We start from the raw sequence: 12,323 nt of genomic DNA on the forward strand, positions 1-12,323 counted from the left end.
GGATTCTTATTGCTGGATACTTTTTTTCCAAATGAAATATACCATTGCAACCTAAATAATTCAACCCCCATTGCAAATTAGATTTATTACCAAAATTTACAAATTATAAACCAATGGAACAAGAACAATTTAAATAGCTGAACACCATTAAAGAAAAAAGCCGTTTTAGTCTCTCTTAAAACTAGATTCTATCTGGAGTCAGATTTTATCACTGATTTTACCTGATAACTGGAGAAAGACCCAATTGAAATCAAAGTAATTCAACCTCCATTGCAAGTTATAGGCTTATTAGAAAAATCTACAAACGTTCTGCTGTTCCCAATAGGCCAATGAAACCAGAACAATTTAAGTACTTCAATACAATTAATGTAACAAGTGATTTTTCCAAATTCAACACCAAATGTCACTTTTAATGACTACTGCAAACTCAGAATTACTCAACCTTTTCATGACAAGTGTTTAGTACTTACCGTGTTTCTTCGAAAATAAGACAGGGTCTTACATAAATTTTTTTGCTTTGAAAGATGGGTTAGGGTTTATTTTCAGGGGGTGTCTTATTTTTTTTCCATGAACCACAATCCACATTTTATTCTTGAACAAAAAAAATAAACATTTATCCAAATATAATCATGGCATCACATTCTGGAACATCAACATAACTCTCCAAACCCTAAATTCCATAATGAATTTCTTGATCTTCTATTTCATTTTTCCATGTACAACAATCAACCTCTTTACACATGCTGACAAAGAATTATGGGGTTACAACAATCACTAAGGCTGTGTGCCCACTATGCGTTTTTCAAGCGTTTTTCAGCAGAATTTCCGCAGCGAAAACGCTTAAAAAACGCTTGGTAATACGTGCCCCATGGTCCCCAATGATAATTTGCATGTGCTGTGCACATGCTGCGGAAATTTCCGCTGAGGATTATCATTGCGGAAAAATCCGCAGCATGTCCATTAATTTTGCGGACACGCAGCGTAATCGCCGCCATTGACTTGCATTGGACCGCGTGACATCCGCATCACTACATGTGCATCTGCACATGCGGATATCACACGGTTCAATGTGCGGATGGTACCCGGGTCTGGAGAAGAGGAGACTCTCATCCAGACCTGGGTACCATAGAACCTGCTAAAAAAATAATTTAAAATAAAGCTTATACTTACTTTCCGATGTCCTCCCGGTGTTTTCTCCCCTCCGTCTGGTCGGCTGTATGGGTCGCGGTGTTGTGAAGGACCTGCCATGAGTCATTTAGTCATGTGACCTGTCGCATGACTCAATGACGTCACCGCAGGTCCTTCACACCACCGCGAGCCGCCCAAGACACCGGACGCAGCGGAGAAAACACCGGGAGGACATCGGAAGGTGAGTATAATCTTTTTTTTTTAAATTTTTTACCATTCTTATTCTTTTTTTTTAACTAACTTGGTCACACTACTATAAATCCATGCCGGTTGCATGAATTTATATAGTGTGAACAAGTTGTCAAGCACTTTTCCAAGTGATGCTAAAATCGCTAGGAAAAGCGCTTGATAACCCGCATGCAGAAATGGATGCAAAAACGCTTGACAAATGCTTCTACCTGGCGGGAAAAACGCATGTAAAATCCGCATGCAGTTTATTTTTTTGAGCAGTGTGTGTATGTATATATACACTGCTCAAAAAAATAAAGGGAACACTTTACAGAATATAACTCCAAGTAAATCAAACTTCTGTGAAATCAAACTGTCCACTTAGGAAGCAACACTGATTGACAATCAATTTCACATGCTGTTGTGCAAATGGAATAGACAATAGATGGAAATTATTGGCAATTATCAAGACACCCTCAATAAAGGAGTGGTTCTGCAGGTGGGGACCACAGACCACATCTCAGTACCAATGCTTTCTGGCTGATGTTTTGGTCACTTTTGAATGTTGGTTGTGCTTTCACACTCGTGGTAGCATAAGACGGACTCTACAACCCACAGAAGTTGCTCAGGTAGTGCAGCTCATCCAGGATGGCACATCAATGCGAGCTGTGGCAAGAAGGTTTGCTGTGTATATCAGCGTAGTGTCCAGAGGCTGGAGGCGCTACCAGGAGACAGGCCAGTACACCAGGAGACGTGGAGGGGGCCGTAGGAGGACAACAACCCAGCAGCAGGACCGCTACCTCCGCCTTTGTGCAAGGAGGAACACTGCCAGAACCCTGCAAAATGACCTCCAGCACGCCACAAATGTGCATGTGTCTGCACAAACGGTTAGAAAACGACTCCATGAGGGTGGTATGAGGGCCCGACGTCCACAGATGGGGGTTGTGCTCACAGCCCAACACCGTGCAGGACGCTTGGCATTTGCCACAGAACACTAGGATTGGCAAAGTCGCCACTGGGGTCCTGTGTTCTTCACACTGAGCACATGACAGCGTCTGGAGAAGCCGTGGAGAGTGATCTGCTGCCTGCAACATCCTTCAGCATGACCGGTTTGGCAGTGGGTCAGTAATGGTGTGGGGTGGCATTTCTTTGGAGGGCCGCACAGCCCTCCATGTGCTTGCCAGAGGTAGCCTGACTGCCATTAGGTACCGAGATGAGATCCTCAGACCCCTTGTGAGACCATATGTTGGTGCGGCTGGCCCTGGGTTCCTCCTAATGCAGGACAATGCCAGACCTCATGTGGCTGGAGTGTTTCAGCAGTTCCTGCAAGATGAAGGCATTGAAGCTATGGACTGGCCCGCCCGTTCCCCAGACCTGAATCCGATTGAGCACATCTGGGACATCATGTCTCGCTCCATCCAACAACGTCATGTTGCACCACAAACTGTCCAGGAGTTGGCGGATGCTTTAGTCCAGGTCTGGGAGGAGATTCCACAGGAGACCATTGGCAACCCCATCAGGAGCATGCCCAGGCGTTGTAGGGAGGTCATACAGACACATGGAGACCACACACAATACTCAGCCTCATCAGGAGCATGCCCAGGCGTTGTAGGGAGGTCATACAGGCACGTGGAGGCCACACACAATACTGAGCCTCATTTTGACTTGTTTTAAGGACATTACATCAAAGTTGGATGAGCCTGTAGTGTGTTTTTCCACTTTAATTTTGGGGGTGACTCCAAATCCAGGCCTCCATTGGTTAATAAATTTGATTTCCATTGAAGATTTTTGTGTGATTTTGTTGTCAGCACATTCAACTTTATGCAGAACAAAGTATTCAATGAGAATATTTAATTCATTCAGATCTACGATGTGTTATTTGAGTGTTCCCTTTATTTTTTTGAGCAGTGTATATCTAAATATATCTATATATACAACCCCTGGCAAAAATTATGGAATCACCGGGCTCGGAGGATGTTCATTCAGTTATTTAATGTTGTTGAAAAAAAGCAGATCACAGACATGGCACAAAACTGAAGTTGGTGGAAGTTGAAGAAAATGGTCCATGACAAGGCTCCAACCTGCAAAGCTGATCTGGCAACAGCAATCAGAGAAAGTTGGAGCCAGATTGATGAAGAGTACTGTTTGTCACTCATTAAGTCCATGCCTCAGAGACTGCAAGCTGTTATTAAAGCCAGAGGTGATGCAATAAAATACTAGTGATGTATTGGAGTGTTCTTTTGTGTGTTTGTTTTTCATGATTCCATAATTTTTTCCCTCTGCTTGGTCTGAAAAAAATTACCCTTACTGAGTACCACATTTTTAATCTTGATTTCTTTTAGTGTTTCTTAAAGCCCTAAAGTTGCCATTTGAAATGACTTTAGTTTTGTGCCATGGCTGTGATCTGCTTTTTTTCAACAACATTAAACAACTGAATGAACATTCTCTGGTGATTCCATAATTTTTGCCAGGAGTTGTATATCTATGTCTATCTATCTATCTATCTATCTATCTATCTATCTATCTATCTATCTATCTATCTATCTATCTATATCTATATCTATATCTATATGTATGAAAAAAATAGTAGAAACAGCACTCCAAAAATAGATGATTTATTAGCTCAGCAAGAGCTGTGGCAACGTTTCGGCTGAATACAGCCTTTTTCTGCTTGAAAAAGGCTGTATTCAGCTGAAACGTTGCCACAGCTCTTGCTGAGCTAATAAATCATCTATTTTTGGAGTGCTGTTTCTACTATTTTTTTCATATGTAAGAAGGTTTGGTATTTACCTGACCCATTTACAAGTTGTTTGTTTGCTTGTGCTGCTGTTTGCCTTTTTTATATTATATATATATATATATATATATATATATATATATATATATATATATATCTATATATATATATATATATATATATATATATATATATATATATATATATATATATATATATATATATATATCTCTTGACAAAAGTTGGTTACAACCGAAACGTTGCCAAACCATATGGGCGATTAAAGTCCATATTTTTCTCACCAAAGCCTTTTAGGAGTGCTGCCTGCCTTTTCTGCTTATATTGCCTAACAAACGGATAATTGTGTGGCGGACCAAAAGTTTGGACACACCTTCTCATTTAAAGATTTTTCTGTATTTTCATGACTATGAAAATTGTACATTCACACTGAAGGCATCAAAACTATGAATTAACACATGTGGAATTATATACTTAACAAAAAAGTGTGAAACAACTGAAAATATGTCTTATATTCTAGGTTCTTCAAAGTAGCCACCTTTTGCTTTGATGACTGCTTTGCACACTCTTGGCATTCTCTTGATGAGCTTCAAGAGGTAGTCACCGGAAATGCTTCACACTTCACAGGTGTGCCCTGTCAGATTTAATAAGTGGGATTTCTTGCCTTACAAATGGGGTTGGGACCATCAGTTGTGTTGTGCAGAAGTAAGGTGGATACACCGCTGATAGTCCTACTGAATAGACTGTTAGAATTTGTATTATGGCAAGAAAAAAGCAGCTAAGTAGAGAAAAACGAGTGGCCATCATTACTTTAAGAAATGAAGGTCAGTCAGTGCGAAAAATTGGGAAAACTTTGAAAGTGTCCCCAAGTGCAGTAGCAAAAACCAGCAAGCGCTACAAAGAAACTGGCTCACATGAGGACCGCCCCAGGAAAGGAAGACCAAGAGTCACCTCTGCTTCTGAGGATAAGTTTATCCGAGTCAGCAGCCTCAGAAATCGCAGGTTAACAGCAGCTCAGATTAGAGACCAGGTCAATGCCACACAGAGTTCTAGCAGCAGACACATCTCTACAACAACTGTTAAGAGGAGACTTTGTGCAGCAGGCCTTCATGGTAAAATAGCTGCTAGGAAACCACTGCTACGGACAGGCTACAAGCAGAAGAGACTTGTTTGTGCTAAAGAACACAAGGAATGGACATTAGACCAGTGGAAATCTGTGCTTTGGTCTGATGAGTCCAAATTTGAGATCTTCAGTTCCAACCACCATGTCTTTGTGCGACGCAGAAAAGGTGAACGGATGGACTCTACATGCCTGGTTCCCACCGTGAAGCATGGAGGAGGAGGTGTGATGGTGTGGGGGTGCTTTGCTGGTGACACTGTTTGGGATTTATTCAAAATTTAAGGCATACTGAACCAGCATGGCTACCACAGCATCTTGCAGCGGCATGCTATTCCATCCGGTTTGCGTTTAGTTGGACCATCATTTATTTTTCAACAGGACAATGACCCCAAACACACCTCCAGGCTGTGTAAGGGCTATTTGACCAAGAAAGAGAGTGATGGGGTGCTACGCCGGATGACCTGGCCTCCACAGTCACCAGACCTGAACCCAATCGAGATGGTTTGGGGTGAGCTGGACCGCAGAGTGAAGGCAAAAGGGCCAACAAGTGCTAAGCATCTCTTGGAACTCCTTCAAGATTGTTGGAAGACCATTTTCGGTGACTACCTCTTGAAGCTCATCAAGAGAATGCCAAGAGTGTGCAAAGCAGTCATCAAAGCAAAAGGTGGCTACTTTGAAGAACCTAGAATATAAGACATATTTTCAGTTGTTTCACACTTTTTTGTTAAGTATATAATTCCACATGTGTTAATTCATAGTTTTGATGCCTTCAGTGTGAATGTACAATTTTCATAGTCATGAAAATACAGAAAAAGCTTTAAATGAGAAGGTGTGTCCAAACTTTTGGTCTGTACTGTATATATAGATCTATCTATCTATCTATCTATCTATCTATCTATCTATCTATCTATCTATCTATCTATCTATCTATCGCACAAAAGCACTGCACATACACATGTATACACACACTGCACATACATACCAGCCTGACTTCTCTTCAGCTCTAGCTCCTGCAGGTAAGAGACCTTTGGTGACATCATGGTCACATAAATGAAACTCTCGGGGCCCCTAAGAGAATAGGGGTCCTGAGAATTGCCCAGTTTGCTCTCCCTTCCCTGTAATGCCGGCCCTGCATACCAGCCCGTGTCCTATTCAGTCCCTCTAGACTCCTGCAGATAAGAGACCTTTGGTAACATCATGGTCACATGACTATGAAGTCACCAAAGGTCCTGAAGCATTTTAAACCCATAAACGCTGGGGCCCCTAAGAGGGTGGGGGCCCTTTGACTCCCCCTAACATAGGTTCTGACTGTAACTAGGGCTTATTTTTGGAGTAGGGCTTATATTTCAAGCATTTTCCAAAACTCCTGAAAAATAAAGCTGGGGCTTATTTTCTGGGTAGGTTTTAATTTCGGTAAAACATGGTAGTAGATCAACTGTTACAGGTGTGTCAGAAGTGACAAACAGTAGTCCTACAGTTGGTTGCAGAAGATCTCTTCGTTTGGCATTACAGACACCTTCTTAGCTGTTTCACACTAGGACCCAGCGGCTACCTCCCTCCGGCTAATTGAAACCCAGGGAGTGGTTTTTTAAATACTGGATCTTGCTAGAGGGAGGTGCCGGTGATATTCACATGACCCCGTGTGAAGGTTTGGAGCAAGTGCAGTCCTTACTTCCTCTCTGGTGCTAAGAGGACGTGTGTGCCATCTCTCTGAAGTCGACTCAAGCTAAGCTACTTACCCTGTGTCTGTCTCCCCTTGCTGTCTTTAGTTGTCAGTGGGATCGACTAGCGCTCACCCCCCCATCCCTATCTAGGGGCAAGCCCTAGGGAAATACAGGGATAGGTTCCTGTGTGGCGATGGGTGAGTAACCAATATAGGGACGGTAGGAGAGACAGGGTGATTGCAGATCAGCCTAGGAGGTATCCACTTCCCCCTTTCCCTAGTGTCTGGGCTCCCTTCTCCTCATCCCTTCGTGTCGCATACCCTCATATAGTTAAATCTGTTAGACTTGGATCTGAGATGGGAATAATTACAATGCCTAAAAAGATAGGACTCCAGTCATGGAATGTCAGAGGGGATGAAAGACCACATTAAACGGAAAGTGATATTTGATGCCATGAAAACACACCAACCTCTAATATTAGGTCCCTGGCTATCCTCTCATAGTATTGGGGGATTTTAATAGTATAATACACCATTCGCTTGACAGAGTCTCCGCCGGTTTAGCAGAGACAAGAGAGAGATCCACCCCCTTTAGTAAAGTGCTAAAAAAAACAGCTCTCTTAGACCACTGGCAACTGCGCCACCCAGAGGACAGAGTATTTTCATGCTACACCGCGGTATACGGCACACTGTCTCGAATAGATCTGGTCTTGTGAAACTCCGCAGCTGCAAGGGCAATTACAACAATAGGGTATCTTCCTTGTAGTCTCTCTGACCACTCCCCACTTAAGGCGACGTTGACTCTCCTTGATCATGAGAAATCTGAGCGCTGCTCTTGGAAATTTAACCCTTTCTAGCAGAATATCCTTCCGCAAGACAGCTGCATTCCTAAAGTTTTTTGAGGTCAACAGGGGGTCAGCGTCGATACCTGTGGTTTATGAGGCTATGAAAGTCTACTTGAGGGGATTATTAATTAAGGAAGTTAATGGGGTAAAATCATCCTCTACAAGATTTGAAAAACTTTTAATGAAGGAAGTGCAGGCGGAGATGCAGTATATACAAAACGCTTCAGTACCCTTAAAGCGCACCTGTCAGCAGGATTGTACTTAGTAAACCACATACAATTTTAGATTGGCGCCGTTACACTGAGTAAAATGATACCTTTGTTGATGAAATCCGTGCTGTGGTTCTTTTATTATCTTTATTTTTATTTCTGACAAAATGATATGCTCTTGCTTCGGGGCGGACCTTTGGGGAAGGGTTTTAACTGGTGCTCTGCTTATGTATTCATATGTCTGCCTTTTGACAGATTAAATTTAATCACAAAGGTGGCTAACAAACAATTCTTCTCCAAACAGACTTATTATGAAGAGGGGGAGAGAGAGCAGGCCATAGACTTGCCAGAATAACGAGGGCGCAGCGGAGGTCCTCATATATTGGCAACATGAGATATTCCTCTGGGGGGGTTACTTTTGCTCTTCATCAAATATGTACACTTCAAAGACAAAACCCACTGTGAGGGCGCTTGATGGCTTTCTTTCTCCTCTCTCTCTCCCTAGACTATTAGATTCAGAATCCCAATATCTAGATGGACCTCTTTCTCTGGAAGATACCTTAAGCTCCTTATCAAATAACAAATTCCCGGGAGAGGACAGCCTGCCAGCGGAAATATATAAGAAATATAATGAGGTTCTTCTCCTCCAGCTGTTCGACGTATTTAACCATGCACAATTCGAGGGTAGGTTTTCGCCATCAATGAACGAGGGTACAATTGTGGTAATCTCAAAAGAGTGAAAGAATTCTCTACTGCCGGAGTCCTACCGTCATATTTCACTGCTCACAGTTGACATTAAGATCTTAGCAAAACTGCTAGGAAATAGGTTGAACAAAGTGATTACATCGATTATTCACCAAGCCCAGCCTGGCTTTATGCTCAATATGTCAACGGAAGTTAACATCCGTAGACTTTTCTTAAACTTACAACATCCCTCAGACCCTGATCAATACAAGACAACAGCATCTTTACATGCGGCCAAGGCCTTTGATAGGGTTGAATGAGCCTTCCTATGGAACACAATGTCACACATGGGTTTTGGGGAAAGATACACTTCTTCGATTAACCTCCTATACTCAGCCCCACAGACGAAAGTTCAGATTAATGGCCTCATGTCAAACTCCTTCCCGCTGCAAAGAGGCACAAGGCAAGGATGTCCATTATCCTCATTATTATTTTCTATTGCAAAACAAGTGTTGGTTGCGGCAATTCACCTTTCTGTAGGGATTTAATGATTTGGCTATGGGAATCATCATAAAAAATTGCACTATATGCGGACAATGTCCTTCTCTTCCTTAGTAACTGTCCAGCCTCGTTAGCGTTAGCCATATAAACTATTGATGAATATGGATGGCTATCTGGACTTTCAATTAACTGGAGCAAATTTGTACTCATGACGGTAGGGAAGAAACCCCCAACGCACAGGTGGACGCCAGACAATTAAGGGGTTTTCCTACAAACAATGTTAATTTTACTTTTTTTCTGTTCAAATTATTTTTATTAGGGGAATTTTTACATAAACAAGGGAAGGTAAGGGAAGGGAATACACCAAAAAATATGCAATTACGAAATACAATATAAGAACTGAAAATATTTGCAGTACAGTAAAATAAAACCTCAATAATACAATATACCATGTCTATCCCAAAACCTAGAGGACAAAGGAGGGAAAGATGGGGGCAAGGAGAATTGGGCTAGGGAAGAGGGCTTGTAGGAAAAGAGAAAAAGGAATAGGTATGGAAAAGGACTAAAGAGGATAAAAGGGGGGAGAAAAGGAAGGGGTGAAAGAAAAGAAAATGAAATAGAAAAGGGAAGGATCAGGATAAGAATGTGAAGGGAAGATGTAACTTGGGAAGCAGGCAAAAGGAAAGGAAAAGAAGGGGTAACAATAGTCTACTGAGAAAGTTTAACATGGAAAATATGAAAAGATCATACATTGAAAACAATGTTAATTTTAATAATAAGCTCCACAGTTGGATGTGCTCTAAATAAAATGTCCTGTGCTGAGATAATCTTATTAATGTGCCCCTGCTGTGTACTGTGTAATGGCTGTGTCTGACCGTGCTGGAACATGGTCTGATCATACCACAGCTCCTGGGCAGGGGAGGTGTAGTATGTTCAGATGTGGTATATTTTACTCTAGGTACACTTTTTTCTTATATGGGCCAAATTGATTATGCTCCCATGGGTGATACCCTATAATGATAGGTCTCCCCTTTTGTTCTTCCTGTAATAGAACTCATTGATATGTCATGTAACTTTTAATGTGTCTCAATAAAAAATATGGCTTTTATTATATTTGGTGGTTTATGGTTACTCCATTTTTCCTCTGTTTATAGGAATACTCCACTCCTTATTTCTTATTATTTTTGGGGAACTTCACATTTCTTATAGTTCCTAGCCACACTAATATATGATGGGCTATTTTAATATTTTGTTAACTATTACCAGATCTATCAGTGAAACTGAAAAGCTGTCTCCACTTTGGTGACTTATTTTACCTGTGAAGTGACAATGAATCAACAATTTAGTGGGTAAGGAGAAGAGGAGGAACAAGAGACAAATTTTCTTAACTTAGATTGTTTTATTGATTAAAAGAAAGTTATTTTATTATCAAATGTACACTATAAAGTCTGTTTCCAAGGTAAATCAACAGTTCGAATAGTAGCAAATGTGTCGCAATCATTTCAGATTTACTAAAGGCCCCGTCACACTAAGCAACGCTACAGCGATCCCGACAACGATACGACCTGTCAGGGATCGTTGCTGCGTCGCTATGTGGTCGCTGGTGAGATGTCAAACAGTCAGATCTTCCCAAAGACGCAGCAGCGATGCAGCGACCAGTAACGATCTGTATAACGATGCACGCCTATGTGTTTCTGTGTCTGAGTCGTCATCAAGGTCGTTGGCAAGGTGTCAAACACAGCGATGCAGGCTACCCAGCGGGACCTCAACGATCAAAGAAATGTCCAGACCATTCCGACACGACCAGCGATCTCACAGCAGGGGCCTGATCGCTGCTAAGTGTCAAACGTAGCGGGATCGCTACTGAGGTCGCTGTTGCGTCACCAAACCCGTGACTCAGCAGCGATCTCGCTTAGTGTGACGGGGCTTTACAGGTTAGTGTTTTATTTGCCCATAAACAGATGGTAACCACCACTGCTGTTCTGAAGTAACTGTTAGCGGACCACAGCCACCATTTACTAAGGCCTTAACCTGGTTGCCCACTGTTTTACATGGAGCTGTAATAAGGATTCCACTGTACTTTCATTAGCCTCTTCAATCTGTATGAATTGAAGCACATGTGACATTGGAGAGAGCCTACCCATTGCCAAATGGAGGCCATATGGATTTATGTTAGAGAACCATACCAACTCCGTGCACACAACTTTACCATGTGCACATGACCTTATTCTGTTGACTGACAGTTTATAAACTATGTCATGATACCTTTCATTATATTTATGGTTCCTCTCATTGTCATGATAGGTTTATAATCAGATCAGACTAGGTCAGAGTTTAACATCATAAGAAGTAATAGCTGAGGATAATGATGAAAAAGACATACCTTCCCTTTCTTTCTTCTTAGAATGTTTTCTTCTCCTATCGATGGAAGCCACTTCAGATTTTAATGACACATAGTGTTTCCGAAGTTCTTTAAGTTTTTCCTGAAGAAATGCAATGCGTTCCACACTTGCCATGTTTTCCAGGTCAGCTGAAAACAATATCAAATAATGAATTAGAAGACCTCAAATTGTTTAAATTATTAATCATTTCCCTTATTAAACAAAATGAGCATCAATATTTCATAATTAGAGGATAGAACTGTTATACTTTTGGAGGCCCAAACCATCAAAATAAAATAGAATCACTATAAACAGTGTTGCGTTTCTGTATGCATCCCATTGAAACCCTGGGAGAGGAGTGAACTCAGTCACTTCATGGGGACTGTAATAATCTATTACTTTTTTGTCAATTATATGATATTTACAGTTGTGCTCAAAAGTTTATATACCCCGGCAGAATGGTTGTCATTAAGATTTAAAAAGAGAAAACGCAGTAGTATGACAATAAATGGCTTCACCCAACCAATAACCATGAGTGGAGAAAAAGGTTTTTTTGTTAGCATTCATGTTCTCTTAAACAAGGCCAAGAAAGGAAAAATTCAGCCGGGGTATGTAAACTTTTCAGCACAAATGTATATTAGCTGCTTGCTATAAATGCACATACCCTGCTTAACTGTATCCAGATAATGCAGCAAGGCAGTGTCTACCTTCACTTTGTGTACCCCTGCTACAGCAACTGTTTTGGACCTTAACCCCTTCACTCCCCAAGCCTTTTTTCACCTTCATGACCAGGCCATATTTTACAATTC

The 12,323-nt window shown here is 41.5% G+C and overlaps 1 protein-coding gene across 2 annotated transcripts in view; it reads right to left on the minus strand.

Moving 5' to 3' along the window:
- The window catches only part of ARID4B (AT-rich interaction domain 4B), a 593,887-nt gene that overhangs the window by 12,103 nt on the left and 569,461 nt on the right, over positions 1–12,323 (minus strand). For both annotated transcript variants that reach the window (XM_073671468.1, XM_073671469.1), the window contains one exon: positions 11,517–11,663. In XM_073671468.1, the coding sequence (XP_073527569.1) occupies positions 11,517–11,663 (147 nt within the window). The remainder of the gene's footprint in view (positions 1–11,516; positions 11,664–12,323) is intronic.

Source organism: Phyllobates terribilis, unplaced genomic scaffold (genome assembly GCF_046119375.1).
Source record: "Phyllobates terribilis strain yellow unplaced genomic scaffold, ASM4611937v1 Scaffold_3__8_contigs__length_932513732, whole genome shotgun sequence".
Taxonomy (NCBI): domain Eukaryota; kingdom Metazoa; phylum Chordata; class Amphibia; order Anura; family Dendrobatidae; genus Phyllobates; species Phyllobates terribilis.